At 52.9% G+C, this 18,495-nt stretch overlaps 3 protein-coding genes across 3 annotated transcripts; all 3 read right to left on the reverse strand.

Moving 5' to 3' along the window:
- Positions 1-367: 367 nt before the first annotated feature.
- Positions 368-13,163, reverse strand: CDEST_05923 (Putative AMP-dependent synthetase/ligase domain, Acyl transferase domain superfamily, thiolase; the record flags this gene model as incomplete). Its single annotated transcript, XM_062922082.1, has 6 exons — positions 368-3,321; positions 3,395-5,545; positions 5,613-6,328; positions 6,397-10,420; positions 10,479-12,492; positions 12,561-13,163. 6 exons carry the CDS (start codon positions 13,161-13,163, stop codon positions 368-370), a joined length of 12,462 nt encoding a protein of 4,153 aa, XP_062778133.1.
- An 866-nt stretch (positions 13,164-14,029) lies between these two features.
- Positions 14,030-15,838, reverse strand: CDEST_05924 (Putative cytochrome P450; the record flags this gene model as incomplete). Its single annotated transcript, XM_062922083.1, has 3 exons — positions 15,501-15,838; positions 14,544-15,441; positions 14,030-14,448 (listed from the first exon to the last, which is right to left on the reverse strand). Exons 1-3 carry the CDS (start codon positions 15,786-15,788, stop codon positions 14,030-14,032), a joined length of 1,605 nt encoding a protein of 534 aa, XP_062778134.1. The 5' UTR covers positions 15,789-15,838.
- Positions 15,839-16,708: 870 nt separating this feature from the next.
- On the reverse strand, positions 16,709-18,209 carry CDEST_05925 (Putative cytochrome P450; the record flags this gene model as incomplete). The annotated part of the gene is made up of 3 exons (XM_062922084.1): positions 16,709-17,121; positions 17,192-17,881; positions 17,942-18,209. The coding sequence occupies 3 exons, from the start codon at positions 18,207-18,209 to the stop codon at positions 16,709-16,711; spliced, it is 1,371 nt and encodes a 456-aa protein (XP_062778135.1).
- Positions 18,210-18,495: the final 286 nt, after the last annotated feature.

Genomic DNA, 18,495 nt, shown 5'->3' on the forward strand with positions numbered 1-18,495 from the left:
CAAGATGTCAATACGAGGTAACGCGAGCGCTGCGAGTGATTCGGGTGATGAGGTGCTGTCACATCACATGTATAGTGCGCACGTGGAGTCTTGAATGAGAGAGAATGAGAGGGTGTTTGCAATCGTCTGCGTATTCAGATCATTTAGGGAGCTTACATGTATCTATCGTTTGAGCTGAGCTGGCAAGCAATGAAGAACGTCATCTTTGAAACAGACATATCGTGATCGTTTCAGTGGGACACATGTGCTCAATCATATTACGCTATGAAGTACAAATGAAATTTCGTTACAAAGAAGAACCATCTCCTGAACTCCTGGATCTCCATGTCATGATCATCATCAAGCTGATGGAAGAACCGCTAGACTATCAAAGCCAGGCTTCTTCCTTTTGCAACATCGTCAGCGTAACTGGCACATTGGCCGCGCCACGTAGATACTCGCCAAGTAGCACGCTCATTCCCTTTGACTCAGCTCGTGTCGCCCACTCATCCATCGCCAGCACCTCAAACTCACATCCAGTATCGCGCTCAAGAGTGGCCTTAAGGTCCGTCAACGGAACAATCTCCTCGCCACTCTCGTAGAGATATGCGACCCGGCCCGGCCAAGAGTAATCCTTGTAAACCTCATCTACGACTTGCATAGCCGCGCCCTCCACCGTGATGAAGTCCAACCAACCGTTCCAGGAGCTGACGTCGGGCATGGCTTTGATGTCTCGCGAATAATGCAGCAAATTGGAGATCAGGTCGCCCGCCGGTGCGCCCGCCCCCTTGATGGAAGAGGGACGGTGAATCCAGATGGGCAAGTCGCACTGGTCGCTGATCTTCTCGAGGTATCGCTCACTGACCCACTTGGTTGCGATGTATCCGCTCATGTTCCTGCTTGCAAGTGGCGGGTAAGGCTTGACGGACTCGGCACCCCAGGTCTCTTGTCCCGTGAGTTGCACGATGCTGGCCGATGAGATGTAATGGAAGGAAACTCGGCGCGGTAAGCTGAGACGCACGAGCTTCTTTGTGGTCTCGAAGTTGACCGGCTTCAAGGTGGCGTAAGATTTCATGAAGGAAACGTCGGCACCGTTGTGGATTACGGCGTGTGCTTCGGAGAAGATGTCGGAAAGCTTCTCCTCCGATAGACCAAAGTGCGGAGCTGCTAGATCTCCGTAGTGCAAGAAGACCTTGGGCGAGCGGAAAATCTCGTCCTGGATGTCTCGGCGGACTGCGAGACAGTGAATTTTCTCGACGACGCTGTCTTCGAGCAGGCGTGTTAGGATGGCTCGGCCAAGGAAGCCCGTGGATCCCGTGAGTACCACGACGGTCGGGTTCCCAAAGTGGAATCGCTCCCCGCGCACACGGAGTAGGTCAGGAGAGATGCTGGTTTCCTTCTCCCAGTCTATCTCGGCGGTGGTGGTGACTGGGGCTGCTGGTGTCTCCGAAGAAGCGGATGAGAGAGAAGCGATGACTGCCGCCATGCCTGCCACCGTACCCGATTCAAACAGCTGGAACAAGGTGACCTTTGTGCCGAAAGAGCTCTCTATCAGCGCCCGTAGCTGGACGAGCAGGATAGAGCTCCCACCGACGTGGAAGAAGTTGGACTCCTTCGTGATCTGGTACTGCGACAGCACCTCGAGTGATATGAGCTGTGCCCAGAGCTGCAACAGCTGTGACTCAGTGTCGTTGAGCTTATCATCACCATGGCCTGCGGATTGAATTTCCAACTCTTGGGCCTTAGGTAGCGGGATGCTCTTCAGCGCAATCCTGTCCACTTTACCAGAAGGATTCTTGGGGAACTGATCGAGAGGAATGATAGCTGCTGGACGCATGTATCCGGGCAAAGGGAGCCGAGCCAGAATGCGACTAAGATCTCGAGAGGCTTGTGGACCAGCTGTCAGGGCGAACGCAATCAATGAACTGGCCCCCGTAGCCTTGGAATCGCGTGCCGCCACCACTACATCAGAGATGCTGCCCTCGGCGGCTTGCATGATGGCCAATTCGATCTCACGAACGTCAATGCGCATGCCTCGAAGCTTGATCTGGGTGTCTCCCGCAATTCTGCCCCCGAGGATGAGCGTCCCGTCAGTTGGGTTGAGCCTTCCGGTGTCTCCAGTCATATGGAGGCGATTCCAGCCACTCTGCGAGAACTCTGAAGAGACCCAGGCGTCTTGAGCGAAGCCGACATTGTTGAGCTCGCGGTGGCTGTATCCGGCGACAACACCCGCACCGCCCACGGCGATCTCACCGAGAACTCCGGCAGGAACAACTTTGCGGTTGGCATCGAGGATGTAGACGGAGTAGTTGGGCCATGTCCTGAAGCCTTCCGCTTCGGTACTGGGAACTGTGTCGAGGCGGTAGTCTACCACCCTAGTACTGCAGCAAAAGGTAATCTCTGTGGGGCCATAACAGTCGACCAGCTCCAGATTGGGATTGTCAACCTTGCGCAAGCTCCTAGTCAGACTTTCCTTGACTGGCTCGCCGCCACTCAGCAGCTTTCTCCAGGATGATTTGCCGAGCGCCGCGGCATTTCCGTAATCGATCCAGCTGATGGCCTCGGACGGGGTTGCGGTGGTGAATGTGATGCCCTCTTTGGCGATGATTGAAGAGATGGCTTCCGGATCACCACGTAGTTCCCTCGGCACAACGTGGACCGTACCTCCATTGGAAAGGGCGAGGAAGATCTGACTGAGCGACATGTCGAAGCTGTAGGAACTCTGGTGAAGTGACGTTTCTTGTCCCTCACGGTAAGAAACCATCTCCGTCAAAACCTCAACAGTGTTGCGGAATGATTCGTGCTTCATGACGATTCCTTTGGGCACTCCTGTAGAGCCGCTGGTGTACATAAGGGCTGCAACAAGGTCTGATTGGGCTGCGATGGGACCCGCGCGTTGGTTCAAAGCCGTGGCGAGAGCTTCCACGTTGACCAGCTGCTCAGATGCAATGGTGTGTTGGAGATGCTTAGCCTCGGGCTCCGTTCGATTGTTCACCAGAACTAGATCCGGTTCGCAATCTCGCACGACGGACGATAGTCTCTCCCAGCCGATGGTGATGTCGAGAGGTATGTAGGTTGCCCCTAGGCGAAGAACAGCCAGCATTGAGCAAATCCAATCGAGGCTGGGATCGAGGAGAACTCCAACTTTGCTGTTGATGCCAATGGGGCGGGTACAATGTTTGCCCAAAGCGTTGCTGATGGTCCCGATTCTTCGTGACATTTCCCGGTAGGTAACTTTGGTTGCCTGTCCGTTCTTGACAGCAATTCTGTCGCTGAAGCGCTCGATCATGTCGTCAATTCGATGCACCAAGGTGGCTGGCCACTTGGGCTTTTGGAAGGTTCCTACAAAAAAAAAACAAAAAACGGATCAGTCATCGTGAAATGCCTGGCAAAAGTATTGGGAACTCAAACTTACCTCGTCCAAGTTCGATGGCGGCCTTGATGTCGTCTGAGCGGTAGATAGGAGCAGCGCTCAATCGAGTTGCCGGGTTGCGAGAGAGTGAGTTCGCAAGCTCCAAGTACATGCTCTTCATATGTGCCATTTCTGACTTGCCATAGAAGACCGACTGGCCGCTGAGCATGATACGGCACGCACCACCAGGATTCTCAATGATGTCCAACGTCAGATCATACGCCACGTCGCCCTGCTTGAATGTCAGGATCTCGCTCTCGCAGTCGCAGAACTGGCGAGCATCCGATACTCCCGGGCGGTAGTTGACCATGGCCTGGAAGATCGGACTATGCGAAGTAGTTCCTGCGACGCCGAGCTCTTTGACGATGACGTCAAATGGTACCACTGAATGGCTGAAGGCGTTCAGGGCTTTGGTCCGGACTAGCTTGAGGACGTTGGCGAAGGTGTGACTCCGGTCGACTTTGAAGAGAAGGGGTAGAAGGTTCAGGTACAAGCCGACGCTCTCCGTGGCATCGGGGCTTTGTCGGTTTGCAGAGCTGACACCGATGCAGAGCTCATCTACGTCGACCAGCCGAGCTAAGAGCGTGTAGAAGATAGCGAGATTGAAATGGAAGGGTGACACTTTGAGCATCTTGCAGGTTGACTGGATGGTGGTCGAAGTTTCCTCGTCAAGGTAGAACTCGGTCGTGGTTGTCGAGTAAGAGGTCAGAGGCACGCGGGACTGGGCCTTAGCCAAGGGAAGAAGAGGGAGTACAGGGGGAGGTTGGCCTCTGAACTCGTCGCGCCAGAAAGCAAGATCCTCAGACCAGCGTCCTGAATCGTAGTCCAATCGTTGCTGCTTGGAGAAATCGGGGTGCTGCATGATGTTTCGCGCAGGGGAGAGGTTTTGACCGTCGTAATCGAGTTGGAGTTCTCGCAGAACTACTTCAAGACTGACGCCGTCCATGTTGATGTGGTGATAACCGATGAGGAGGCGATACGATGTAGGCATCATCCTGAGAAGAATGATTCTCATATTCTCACCCTGGTCGAGGCGATACTTGTGCGCGGCCAGCGCCTTGTAAAACTGGTCAGCATGGCCGACGTTATTAATATCGTAGACCTCCAGGCTAAGGCACGACCCCGCGAGGACCTCTTGCACAACACCTTCCGAGTTCTTGCTGGCTGTGAACCTGGTGCGAAGTGCCTCATGTCGCTGGCCTACAGATGAGACCGCTCTTTCAAGCTTCGGGATGTTCAATGGACCCCGAAGGTCGATAGCCATGGTGATGTTGAGAGCAGACTCAGGGTTGTCCAGAAGATGTTGCAGGAACCAAAATCTTGACTGAGCGAAGGAGATGGGTACGCTCTTAGTGACTTGGGTGCCAGCGCTGGCAACCGCATTGTTCTGCGCGAGATACTTGCAAATATCGGGCTCCGCAAGAGTACGGAATGTGTTGTGATAAAGTTGCTGGCATCCAACCTCGGGCTTGTCAATATTGGATACCGGAGTTGACATGGAACTTGCCGGAGAATCAGGGACAGACAATATTGTGGATTTGTCGAACATCACAGAGTCAATGCTAGATCTGGCGTCTGTGGTGGGTGACCAGATGGACTTGGCGGGTGTTGAAGGCGATAACTGAGGCGGAGCAACCGGGTCTTGTTTCGGAATCACCTGCGTCCGTGTCTCTTCCTTTGGTAGTTGTTGCTTCGGCAAGTTGAAGGAGATTGTGGGCTTGGTGTCCTTCTTCTCCATCTTATTCGATGGAACAGCAGACATCACAGGTTTGCTCACGGCCTTGGGCTTGAACGAATCATCAGCCTTCGGCGCCGTTGCTGTTGGTTTCGGAGTCGCCGCCGGGGTCTCCTTCACGTCTGTCGGCGCCGCAGTCGTGACCTTCTCTCGGGGTTTGGACAAGCCTGTTGCGTTCACATCGAACTTGGGGATCAGGTCCTTCGACAGCAGCTTCTGGGCTTGGGCGATGATGTCGTCAACGGTGGCGCCGCTGAGAATCTTGAGGACTGGAACCTCGACCTGGAACTCCTTGATGAACCAGGAGCGGATGTCAACCGCGACCAAAGAGTCAATGCCAAGATTGTCTGCTGTCAAACTGCCCACAGCTAGGCCCTCCTCGACTTGCAGAGCGTCCTGCAACTTGGCTGCAAAGGCGTCTATTGCGTCAAACACCATTAGTCTCGGAACGTTACTTTAATCAGTATATCAGTCACGATTACTCACCGTAGATAATCTCACGGATATCATCTGAGCTGACGGCCTCTTGAAGTAGAATCTTGGCTTGGACTCGGCGACGGCTCTTACCAGAGTCCACTGCTTGTCCCTGATTCTGTGCTGTCCTCACGCAATGCTGGAACATGGGATTGTTGAACCATGTGACGTTCTTCCCGAAATCGTCGCTGTCGCTAATGGTCATCAAACCTGTCGCGAGCTCGGGGTTCTTGCCGCGGTGGGCTTGCCCTGCATAGACAGCCTCGGCAAAGAGGGTATGGAAGTCCTGCTCTGAGAGCCACTGGTTTCCTACCCTCTTCAGGTACTCCTGTTGGGCGAGTGTTAGCTCTCTCGTGACGTAACCGTTGCCAAAAATGGCTCCAATGTGAACTGCGGAGGCGTTGAGTCCTCGGCGTCTGCGCTGGGTCGCAAGACCAGACATGAACATGTTGGCCGCGGCGTACGCCGACTGGCCCGGGTTGCCGACGATTGATGCCATCGAGGAGAAGAAGACGAAGAAGTCTAGATCCGCATCGTGGAAGATTTCTTCAAGATGCAGGCTGCCTTGAATCTTGGGCTTCGTAACCTTCTCCACGCGCTCCATGTCAAGTTCAGAAAACATGGTGTCGTGCAAGACCATGGCGCCTTGAGCCACTCCGGCGATTGCTGGCATGGTCTTCTCGATAGTCTTGTGTGCATTTTGAACAGAATCACGATCAATAACGTCACTGATTGCAGCCCATGAGTCAGCAATGGACCACAACTGTCAACAAACCTGGGTAAAGGAGAAACTTACACGGCAAGCAGTTCGATTTTGACACCCTTCCCACGCATCTTGTACAAGAAGCCCGCATCGACCTTCGGATTTCTACTGCTGATGGCAATGTGGCGAGCGCCTTGGCGTACCATCCATGCACACAGCGAGAGACCAAGGCCTCCAGTGAGACCAACCAACCAGTACGTCTTGTCGCTCTGGAAACGAACCTTGGTTTCGACGGGTTCCACAGACACAGGAATCGTGTTTGTCAAATGTTTCCAAGAGACGACAAACTCGGCAGGAGATTCCGGGCTGGCCACATCTGTTGGTGACAAGACAGCGAGGCCTGGATCGTCTGATCCACTAATGCTCCTTTTCACTCTCCGGTTGTCCAAGACATAACTGGAGGCATCAGATAGAACAGCTCGAATGTTTCTGGAACAATCGCGCGTAGGTAGGTAGCCTGAATAGCCAGTGAGATCGGCCTTTTGGACGATGCGGCGTTGGGCTGGGGGCAAGAAGTCGGAGATTGCCGTAGTGACGTTCCCGTCGTCAGCCATGTCCATGACACAGTAGTTGGCTTCAGGCGCGGTATCGGGCTTGATCAGGTGCTGAATTGCCAGCTTGGACGTCCGGGGCCCGACATGAGTCCACTTGGTGTCGGTTTTGCATGTCAGACACAGCACACTGGCCCCCTGGTCAGTTGCCAACCCGTTCACCGACTCGGCCAAGTGATTCTGGGGCTCAATCAGGATAATCTGAGTGCCGGAAAGGCTTTCGTTGCCCAAGGCCGCGCGTGCGACTAGCTCTGAGTAGAACATCTCGACAATCTCGGCCCCTTGGTCCTCTGAGAAGGGAATCCCGTAAAGAACAAATGACCTTGGAACAGAGACCTTGGACGCCAGGCTCGGAGCCAATGCCAGTACAGAGTCTCCAGTGCGATTATCCTTTCCTAGGACAGGGAAGAGGAAGCAGTCCTTGGTTATGGCCACGGATCGGTTGACAGAGTAGGTAGCATCCACCTCAACGAGATCATCTCGTGGGAACCATGATGGATGAGTAGGTTGAGCATCAACTTTCATGAGCTCCCATGTCTTGCTGTCGCTTTGGTGACGGAGCTCAATCGTTGAAGTTTCGGTGTTGACCAGCTCTTTGACTGTGCCCCTTCCCGACTTGTAACGATTGTTCATGTCGGTGTTGTGCTTGAAGCGGGGAACAAAGAGTTTGCCACTGGCGTCGAGGAACACCTCAGGCTCGTGAGAGTGCAACAGAGAGGATACCATGTCCCCGTTCTCGTCCCAGGACCCTGCAACATCAAACCGGAGCATGGCCTCAGCAATAGCATAGGGGCTGAGTATGGCTGTAGGGTCAAGGTCAAGGAACTGGAGTCGCAAGTGCAGCATCTCGAGCACAATCGTCCTTCCGAATCCGACAACCATTCTAGAGTAGGGGTCTCCGGCACGGACGCCTCTAGTAACCCAAAGAACGTGCTTGGATTGCTGGAAGACTTCCTGGAAGCCACGAAGCTTGGTCGCATCCATCGATTTCAGCACGGGACCGTCTATATCGGCCAGACAAAGAACGCTGCCACCAACGTCTAGGTCGCCGTCCTGGAGACTATGCAGAGACTCGACGAACCGGATGGCACCGTAGTGCGTGAAGAGAAGTCTTTGCACTTCGAAACCGAGCGCTGAGCTTTCAGATCCACCGCCAATGATTGTCAGCCGAGGCATCACATTTGCCTCTGAAGGTTGGCTCAAGGGCTGTTTCAGGAACTCGACCTTGCTGTCGACTGCTTGCGCCACTATCACAGATAGTGGAACTGGGAAAGTGTCGTGATGTGGGACAACGGTCTCAACTCCGGAAAATCCAGTCTGTTTGAAAACATTGTCCCATGCCTCAAGACCGATGCATGGAGACAAGACGCGACCGTCATCGGCTCCAAGCCACCATCCAGGAAGACCGCCAAAGAGGAGACCGAATCGCATCTGCTCGTTTTCGGTGATCTCAAGCAGCAACAGGTAGCCGCCCGGCTTAAGCAGCTTGCGGACGTTGACCATGGTCTCCGCCAGATTGCGGGTGGCGTGGAGCACAAGGGATGCCACAATCAGGTCGTACGACCCTTCTTTGAAACCCTGTGCCAAAGGATCTTTCTCTATGTCCAAAACTCTGAAGTTCATCTTGGACTTGTATGACGAAAAGACCCCGGACGCCTTCTCGAAGAATCCGCCTGAAATATCGGTGAAGTCGTACCTAGAGAACTGGTCACCCACTTCCCTGAGAACCGCCTTCGTAGCACCACCCGTCCCGGCGCCGATCTCGAGAACCTTCATGTGAGGATACCGGTGGGCAACCTGGCCAGCAAAGGTAGCAAGGTACGAAGTGTAGCGGGGAAAGCCCTCTCCGAACTCGTAGAAGTTATTGAGCTTGTTGTCCTGGATCATGTGCTCGAGCATCGTGGTCTCCTTCCGAGCCACGGGTACAATATTGTCACCGACGGCACGCATGAGCCTCAGGTCGGCGCTCTGAGGGTACTTATCAAGGATCCTGTTGATATCCTCTTCGGTGTCATGCTTCCACTCGTCTCTCGCGAATGGGTTCGTCCCCGTTGCGACGCTGTTCAGAACATAATCATTGTACTCGAGCAACCGCTTGAAGTTCCATTCCAGATTCTCGCGCTCGTGGGAGGGAAATGCGCGGCCGAGAACGCGATGATAATAGTAAGCAACGCGCTCGAGTGTGAAGAAGAACTCTCCGTCTAGGGCCGGGACCGATGTAGTTGCGATGGCGGTTTCGGCGTCAGGTTTGGCAACATTCCATGACATCTCGGTGAAGATGTTAATACCATCGGACTGAGTGGGATCAGAAAGTGGTCGAGTCTGAAGACCCTCGAGCTGCAGAGCTTTGAAGGTCGCCCCACGAGGTGAGTAAATATTGATGTCACCTGTCACACTCTTCGCAGCGCCCGTGAATGCAACCGAATCGAATGGGACCTTGACAGGTTGACCGGCGAAATCAGCGCAGAGTGTCGGATTGACAAGAATGCGTTCAAACCGAGTGGGAACATAGACGGAGCGCAGCATGGTATCTCCAGGGTACGAGTAGGCCATCATGATGGACTGAATGCCTGAATCGAGCGTGGCTGGATGGACCAGTAACGGCGGTTGGACGTTGATGTCCATCGTCGAGGCCGGATTCTGGATGAGACCCTCGGCATAACCAAGCCGACGTCTCAGTCCCCGGAGAGCGCGGAAAGGTCCCGAGTAACCGAATCCAAGGCCATCGAGGTTGTTGTAGAATCGATCTTCATCGACATCCAGCAGCAAGAATTCGTCTTCATCGTGCGGCTTCGGCGGCAGGAGATTGGCGTCACTTTCACCCAGAACGACGATAACGCGGCAGCTCGCATGGGTGTTCATGGCCAGAGCATCGTTGCTGGACGTGGAGTGGAACCCAAATCGGGCGCTGATGGTGTTGTCCGATCTCGTGATTTCGCCCAACTCAATTGTCGCATCGACGCTGGTGCTCTCATCGTCCTCAAACACCATTGCATGTCCAATGTCAAAGTCGCGGAGATCAATGCACTGAACAGAGCCATCTTCGGAGAACGCACGCATACAGGCTTCGATACAAGCCGAAACGTACGCAGCCGCGGGGAACACGACCTGACTCTGGACTTGGTGACCCTCGAGCCACTCGATCTCGCTGCGCTTGATGACGTTGCGCCATCGCATGCGGCCTGGTACGCCATCTAGGATCTGGCGGCCGAGAAGCTCATGGGGGCGATACTTGTTCGTTCTGAAAGCCTTTGAGAGCCGAGACTCTTGCCAAAGTGTCCGACTGTGGTCCCAAGGATAGGTGGGAAGGCCCTTTGTGACGGCGAAGGTTGGCTTGTCAGCCATTTCACCAGAACAAAAGGTTTCATATGCGTTGAAATCAACAACTCCCTCTCCAAACGTCTGCCAGATGTACCCGAGGCTTTTAGAGACGCTTTCGGTGCCGTTCTTCCCACGCTCCAAGAGTCCCGTATAAGCCAACGGTGACTCCCCAGTGTATTCTTGCACTATGCGAGACAATAATTAGTCACAAGAAAGACCAAGAGTAACAGGCAAACGACTTACCAGTCTGCTTAACAGGCCCTTGCAGCGCCGGATGGGGTCCGACCTCGATTCCAAGATTGAACATTCCGTCCATTGTGTTGCCCAAGTAAAGCACCTCCAAGGCCTCAGCAAACCTAACTGGTTCAACCAGGTTGGAAGCCCAGTACGAACTGCCAAGGCTCACATGCGAAGGAATTTCAGAAATCTCACAGGTAAAGACGGACGACACCCAGCGACAACCGCTGGTAGGACTCAGGATATTGATTCCGCAGTCCTCTAGCGAGCGCTTGTATGGCTCGGCCACGACCTTCATATGATGAGAATGATAAGCTCGGTCCACCTTGAGCAGGCGATTGAACTTCTTCTCGTCTTCGAGGACGATCTGGATCTCCTCGATGGCATCGGCGTCACCTGACAACGTGACACTGGCTGGGGAGTTGCTCGCTGCCACGCATGCTCTCCCCTCGAAGGCCGGCAGCGAGCAGAGCTCCTGAGCATCCTCAAATGTCGTTCCAGCAGCTATCATAGCTCCTTTCGTGGTCACCAACTGGAGGTGAAGACCTCTGTAGTAGGCGATTCGGACTGCGTCAGTTGCGGAAAGATAGCCAGCAGCGTATGCTGCGCCAATCTCTCCCGAAGAGTGACCAACCACTGCAGAGAATTGGATCCCAGCAACTCCCAACAGATCAACAAGTATGATCTGGACGGCCGTGCAAAGCGGTTGAGCTAGAGATGAGTTGGCCACCATGGAGGATTCTTTCGGGGCTAGTAGTTGATCGCGCAGCGTCCATGAAGGTCGGTCGCGCGGTGGCAGCGATTGGAGACTCTGATCGAGGCGTTTGATGATGTTCGCAACGGCGGGAGAGTCTTCAATCAACTCAGCCGCCATCCGCGGCCACTGCGCGCCCTGGCCGGTGAACACGCCAAATACCCGAATGCCGGTATCTGATGACTTTCCGGCAGAAGAGACAGCGGGAGACTTAATTGAAGCGTCCAACTTGCCGATGAGATCTTGCGTGTCTTTGGCTGCGGGCACGACAGTGCGGGCCCCCAGGGTTGAACGACGGTTACACAGCGTCCATGCCAGATCGCGCATGTTGATCCCGTTACTGCCGGTGGATTCCTGCTTCTTCAAAAAGCTCTTCAGGCGCTCGATCATGGACGTGAGAACCGTGTCTGAAGCAGCTGATAGGAGACAGGGGGCAAAAGAGCGAGGGCTTGGCAACGACGTCTTCTTCGCTACATAGGCGTCCGCAGATTCGACAATGGCGTGGGCATTCGCGCCTCCGAAACCGAAACTGTTGACACTGACTCTGCGCGTGCCGTTTTCTGGCAGTGTCGGCCAAGGTTGGGCCGCGGTCAGGATCTTCAGGTTCGAGTAATATGGCTCAATCTTGGGGTTCAGGCGGTTGAAAAGACGGTTTGGTGGCAGAGTGCCTGACTGCAGCGCTTGTGAGGCCTTGATAATGGCCGCCAGACCGGCTGTGCCTTCGGTGTGACCAATTACTGTCTTGATAGAGCCAACAAAAAGAGTGTCGTGCGTGTTGGTAGAGGACTTTACGTCGTCGCCGAAGAAAGCGTCGCTGATTGCCGCAGCTTCAATGGGGTCTCCGGCCGGAGTACCTAGTCTTGTCAGTGATTGTGTTGCTAATAGCACCGACAGCATCATGAGTAACTCACCAGTACCATGAGCCTCAAAGAACTGAGGTCGATCTATTGCTTTACTCAAATCAAGACCTGCCCTGGCGTAGGTAGATCTAATCAAAGATGCTTGTGCTTTGGAGCTGGGCATGGTGATACCGGGAGTTTTGCCGTCTTGATTAATGCCGGTTTCGCGGATGATGCACTCGATGTCATCGCCATCGGCCAGAGCCTGGCTGAGAGTCTTGAGAACGACAGCGGCGATACCCTCCCCACGGGCATAGCCGTCAGCTTCCGCATCCCACATGCGGCTTCGTCCCGCTGGGGAGAGCATCTGAAGTTTACTCTCCGCGATGTATTGCTCTGGGCCCAGAATGAGGTTCGACCCGGCAGCCTGTTAACATCAGCATATGCTTTACTACTAATCTGATTCTGTGCATGTGGTTCAAAGCCTGAACTTACCACGGCGACTCTGGATTGTCCTGAACGAAGGACTTGCACAGCTTGGTGCAGAGCAATCAAGCTCGATGAGCAAGCTGTGTCAATTGTCATGGACGGGCCGTGCCAGTCGAAGAAATAAGACAGGCGGTTGCTCAGAATGCTGCGCGCTGTGCCTGTAGCAAAATACGTAGGGTACTTCTCGATATCACGCGCCAGCATCTCAGTAAAGTCAGCGCTCATCACACCAACATAGACAGCCGTGTCGGAACCTTGCAGTCTCTTAACAGACAGCCCGGCCGACTCTAGTGCTTCATACACAGTTTCCATGAGCAGACGCTGCTGTGGATCAATCGAGCTTGCCTCAATAGCCTTGATTCCAAAGAACTGGGCGTCAAAGGTGCGCAAATCCTCGTCCAGCAGGTATGAATGTCGTACGTTGCTAGTTCCATGATGGGAGTTTTTGGGGTGATAGAAGCCGTCGGCGCTAAATCGATCGTCTGGAATTTCTTTCAACAAGTCTCGGGGGTGCTCCAGCAGCTCCCATAACTTCGACGGACTGTCGCAGCTCCCGGGAAAGCGGCAGCCGGTGCCAATAATGGCGATAGGCTCGTTCTGGGTCTTCATGTTGAGCGTTTGAGACTTGTTGAAAATGACGGCAAAAGGGCTCAACTAGCTTCGATCTGTCGTAGATCATTTCCAAGAGTCTTCTTTTAAAGATATGCTCAATACTTAAGCAAACCGATGTCTACATGAACCGATGCATCGAATATGCAATCCTGCGTCAAAAGCTCATCGGTCCGAACTCCGATGACAAGAAGCTCTGGACTTCACATTGAAACAAACTAACTTCCACCACGACTGACTTTCGCACCAATGTTACAAGTTTCCGGGCTTCCAATCCAGCCTCAGAATGACTCAGCTACAGCTGCAGTTGCTGCCCCCACCTTTGTTCGCCGAACCAGGGAGTCGACGCCGATTGCCAGTCGGCCCCGAAACGCCGAGCCCAAATTGCAGCTGCAAGGGCGAGTTCGACGTGGCGTATCCAGACACGACCTATCACGGCGGAGTGAGAGCCCTATTGAACCTTCGGGCATGCGGTTTTCAATGTAATGCCTGGAATGTTGACACTTCTGCTGGAAACAGTCGCCTCGAACAAGTATTGAAGCTCAGCACGCGGGATAAATGGCAATTGTCACGCCAGTCTTCCCCGTTAACTAATCTCAGGTGTGTTTTGGATTGCAAAGACATTGCCATTCCGCCTCGTTGAGAAGTTCCTAAAGCCAAACTCTTGATCACAATAGAAAAATAGTACTAGTTAGCGGACATGTCACTGGTCTTGGAGACTAACGCGAAGGATATCTGTATACAACGTATTTGATTGCAAAACTGTGTCAGTAATGATTCTTGGCAATGACGATGTGAATCCTATCTCAATGATGCTATAGACTTTGACATGGTGGGTGAGGATGCTTGTCCTTCCAGTGCTTTAGTTACTTGGGAGATCGAGACTTGAACAATATCTCAACCGAATTGTCCGGTGCGTACGACCCGTTGACCAAGGGACTGCTCTTCAGAGGTGCTACATTCCTCAGACGAATGTCATAGTTCATAACAACATGGGCGATGACGATCTTGAGCGTGCTGGTGGCGAAGAAGCGACCGGGGCAGGCCTGCAATCCGTCGCCCCAGCCTGGCGAGTTCGAGCCAGTGGTCACAAAGTGATAGCGGTTGTCATTTCCAGACAACTCGCGCAGGCGATAAAACCGGTCCATGTCAAACTTGTCAGGGTTCTCCCAGAGCTCGGGCGAGCGGTTTATCTCCTGCGCGTCGACAACAGCCATCACGCCGGGCGGGACCGTAGAGCCGTCAGAAAGTTGGAAAGGTTCTTTGACGTAACGCTGGAGAGTGACTGCGAACAAAATTGGTTACTTCAAAAATCCCAAAGACACCAGACACTTGCGAGGACGACAACTAAAGATTTTCAGAACGGAGATCGCAACTTACAGCGAGTAATGGGATGAAGTCTGAAAGACTCGCGGAGGAAGCTGTCCATCCGCTTCAGTTCCTGGAGGTGGGTCCTAGGTAGCTGACCGTCGACCATAACCTCCTTAAGCTCCTGACGCAAAATATCGGCTGCCTCGGGATGCTGCGCCAGCTCCCATAACGCGTGATACAGCGCAGAAGCGGTCGTTGGGGTAGAGGTGTAGCTAACTTGGATGTAGTCTGTGACAAGTTGCTTAATGGTTGCCGCAGCTTCGCTGTATCGTGACAGCAGAAATTGCGTGAAGGGAAGATCTTCGTCTGACTTAGGTACGAGAAGTTTGCGCTTGTCCTTGGTTTCCTTGAATGTCTTGATTTCCTCGTCGAGCTTAGGCTTCAGCAACCGCTTCATGTCCCAGTAGTTCTTGGTAACGGGAAGAAAGTATAAAGGACGCAAAAGCGATCTCAGGATGCTTGGTGTAGCATTCAGGAGCGTGACTGCCATGTAGACGAAGAGAGGAGAGTAAATAACGGCTTTGACCCAGCGCTGATTGCGGCCAAGTTCTCTGCCAACAAATGTGCAAGCATTAATCTTGGCGATGATCTCCAAAGACGTCATCAGAAGGTTGAAACCCTTTTCCTCGGGACAGTGGCCGATAATGGTGTCAAAGGTCATTTTGGCGTCTTGCTGACGGTTGAGAACTCGCGCGGGCAGGGAGCGGGTCAATTCAGCAGTGATGGTTTTGACGAGTTCGTGTGTCTCGCCGCCGATAAGACTCCAATCGCCAGAGTTACAAACATGCTGGAAGTTCATGATAGATGCTGTCTGCTCGGGAACTCGTTTGAGCTCGTCCCAGCTGCTGGTAGGGTAGATGACGAATTTGTATCGTTTGTTGATGGCCATGAAAGGCTTGTCAGGATACTATGTGTTCCCACGTTAGTTCTTTGTGTTACCGCCAGGCTGACGTAAAGTCATCTCACCAGTTTCTTTCCTTCCTGAATGATGGTGTCGAAATGGTAATCATCTCTTTTGACGATGGGAAAGCCATGATCGGGTTCTCGTTGCTGTCGACCCCAAGTTGCGCGATATAGACCATACGCGACAAGACTCAGGAACGTGCCAAGGAAGAAGAAACGAAGAAAGGCTGAATAGAGGGCAGTTCTGGCGATGAATTTGAACATTTGCCATCTAGACAGCCTGAGAGGGGCCAGACTTTGGCGGAGAACCAGGTATGGTTCAACGATCTTGGATTCGATTGAAAATGACATATTGAGTGCGTTTGATTTGGTCTTGGTGTTGACGAGAATTTTGGTTAGAGGGAAGGAAGGCGAGGTCTTCACATGGCTGAAAAGCACCGCGACGATGCAAATATCAAAGCTCTCTTCAGTGTCCGGACGTGGACATAGCTTGTAGCTTAGGATTGCTTCACCACGCTTATCGGCTGCGGCTTCCCTGCAGCGTTGCCTCGGGTATCGGGCTCGGCGACCCGTACACCGAGATCGCACCCCGATTCGCTGGATTATGCACCAAAGTCGGGATCTAACCCGGCGTCGTGAGTGTAATGGGGTGATCCCTGACGCGTCCGAACAGGTGGGCAGGGTGGAGGTGAGGGGAAGTGGTCCAACTCTAATTCCTCATCCATCAGAGTATGACTCGGTTTGGTCAACACGGTAGACGAAGCCAACGCAAGGTAATTGAGTCACTAACATGTTTGTAGCAGGTCGAGCCTGGGTACATGTAGGTAGCCAGCCAAGACGCAAACGCCAAATTGTCATCACTCAACTATGAGGTGAACTATAGAAGCAATCCTCGTTGATTCCCGTTTGAAGTTGGTGACTTCATTGACAGATTTCCACGTGTCTGGTCTGACGACTCGTGTTGCAGAGACTACGCTCTAGGGCATCATTGGGTTACAAGTGCCATGCGCTTGGTTTACTTGATTGTGATACGTATATGAATGGGAAATTTAATTTCAATCTTTTCGCAGTATTGTCAAAGGAAACGTAAATGGACGTCGAGATCATATTTTCATTCCGAAATCCCTTAGAACAGAAGGCTTGGATGCTACTTTGTCGGCATATTTGTCCTTGCAGCCAATCAATCCCACACGTAGCGTAATACAATTGTTGCCTCCTTAACAAAGCGGGAGCATTCGAGTGTATTGTCGTTAACATTCCCAAAGTTGCTCCTAGTACCTCCTTCTAACCAGCAGGTTGACAGTTGGGGCAGGTCTGCTAGTGTTGTCATTGTAGAGATTCGGTAGTCTTTCTGTGCCCCCATGCTCGTACTTGAATTCGTACTGCGTCATAAAGTTGATTAGGAAGAACTTCATTACAATGGCGCTGAGAAAACGACCCGGACAGGCGTGTATCCCGGCCCCAAAGCCAAGCGCACTATCCGAGACCGAAGCGTAATGGAATCGATTAGGATCGACTGTCTCGCGGAGGCGCAAGAATCTGTAACCATCGAAGTGGTCTGGATCGGGATAGTTATCAGCGTCATAATGAGCACCGTCGGAATGAAACATGATAGTCGTGCCCGCCGGAAGGTGGAAGCCATCCTTGAACGTGTACGGTTTGAGTGTATAGCGCTGCGTAGATACTAGAGAATTATGGGTCAGCAAATAGTTTGCTCCGTGAGATCGGTTCACCTCTTCAGAAGCAAGACTCACCAAAGCCTATGGGATTCAACCGAGCACTCTCTTTCATGAAACTGTCTAGCTTTTTCATCATGGCCACATGCTGCAGTGTCCATTGGCCATTATTAGCCTGGACCTTAGCTAGGGTTTCGGTGACTTCCAGCAAAATGTCGTCATGATACTCGGGATGCGCGATCCAATCGTAAACAAACGAGTTGAGTGTTCCCGAGGTAGTGTGTATGGCCGTCAAAGAGAGGAACAGTTGCGATTCAGTGATTCCGTACAGTGATCGATCCTTCTGGTTGCTCTTCATGAGCCAGAAGACGACGTCTCTGTAAACTTCAGATGGATCTCGGAAGTCATCCGTGTTTGACATCGCCTCGCGCCGCTCTTTGTAGAGGGGCCGGAGCAGGTCAATTGACTGTTTTCTTATCCGTCTCAAGTCCTTTTGAATCGACTCTGACCAGGGAGCCAGCCACCTCCACCGCGGCGTGTACTTGTCTTTGATGGCTTGCGCAGCCCCAAACGCAACAAAGGTCGTTTCAACGACGATCTGCTGCCAAGCTGGATTCCGGCACAGTGGAGCTCCAACGAGAGCGACGGAAGCTACGCGGGCCACAAAGCTGCATACGAGCTCATAAGCCGATACCGTCTTCCACTCAAAGGAGACGTTCTCGCTGAGATGCTGGGCGGCTTCGTTCCAGAGATCTGTCACTAGAGGACCTGGGGAACCGATCAGCATGCATCGTATGGAAGAAAGGATAGATATCAAATGCGGCTCACCCAAGTTTCTGTTTAGGTCAACCCGGATTACATGTGCCGCAGCTTCCGTCTGTCTTGGGGCTCGACTGTAGTCCAACAGGAAGGACTTCGCTGAGTAGGCCTCGAAGCTGAAGAGGTCTGTCGGGGCCTTCTTGACTTCTTCCAAGTACTTCGTTGGTAGGAGGACTTGGGAGCCTAGTTCGCCGACGGGGTGACGAATCTGGAAAGGAATGCCTTGGCGCAAGTACTTTTCGTAGCCTTGTCGAAGGAGACTCCGGGTCTCATTCATGTATCTCTCAACATTGTTCGATCCGTCAAACCGTAGCAACGGAATGTGTCGAAGCTGATCCGCTGTCGCAGGTTCAACGTCATTGCCGAATGGCCAGACATTGTAAAAATGCAAGAAGTAAACAAGAGTTACCCCAATGCTGCCGCCTAACAACACGAAGAACGGTTTTGCAGTCAGCAATTCAAATCCAAGTAGTTGCAACATGGTGTCGATCCTGGAGGCAGGTGTTATCGATTTTGCGCGCAGGGACGAAAATAATACTGTATACGGCAGATGCGCGACGGTC

The sequence above is a fragment of the Colletotrichum destructivum genome, chromosome 3 (assembly GCF_034447905.1).
Source record: "Colletotrichum destructivum chromosome 3, complete sequence".
In the NCBI taxonomy this organism is placed as follows: domain Eukaryota; kingdom Fungi; phylum Ascomycota; class Sordariomycetes; order Glomerellales; family Glomerellaceae; genus Colletotrichum; species Colletotrichum destructivum.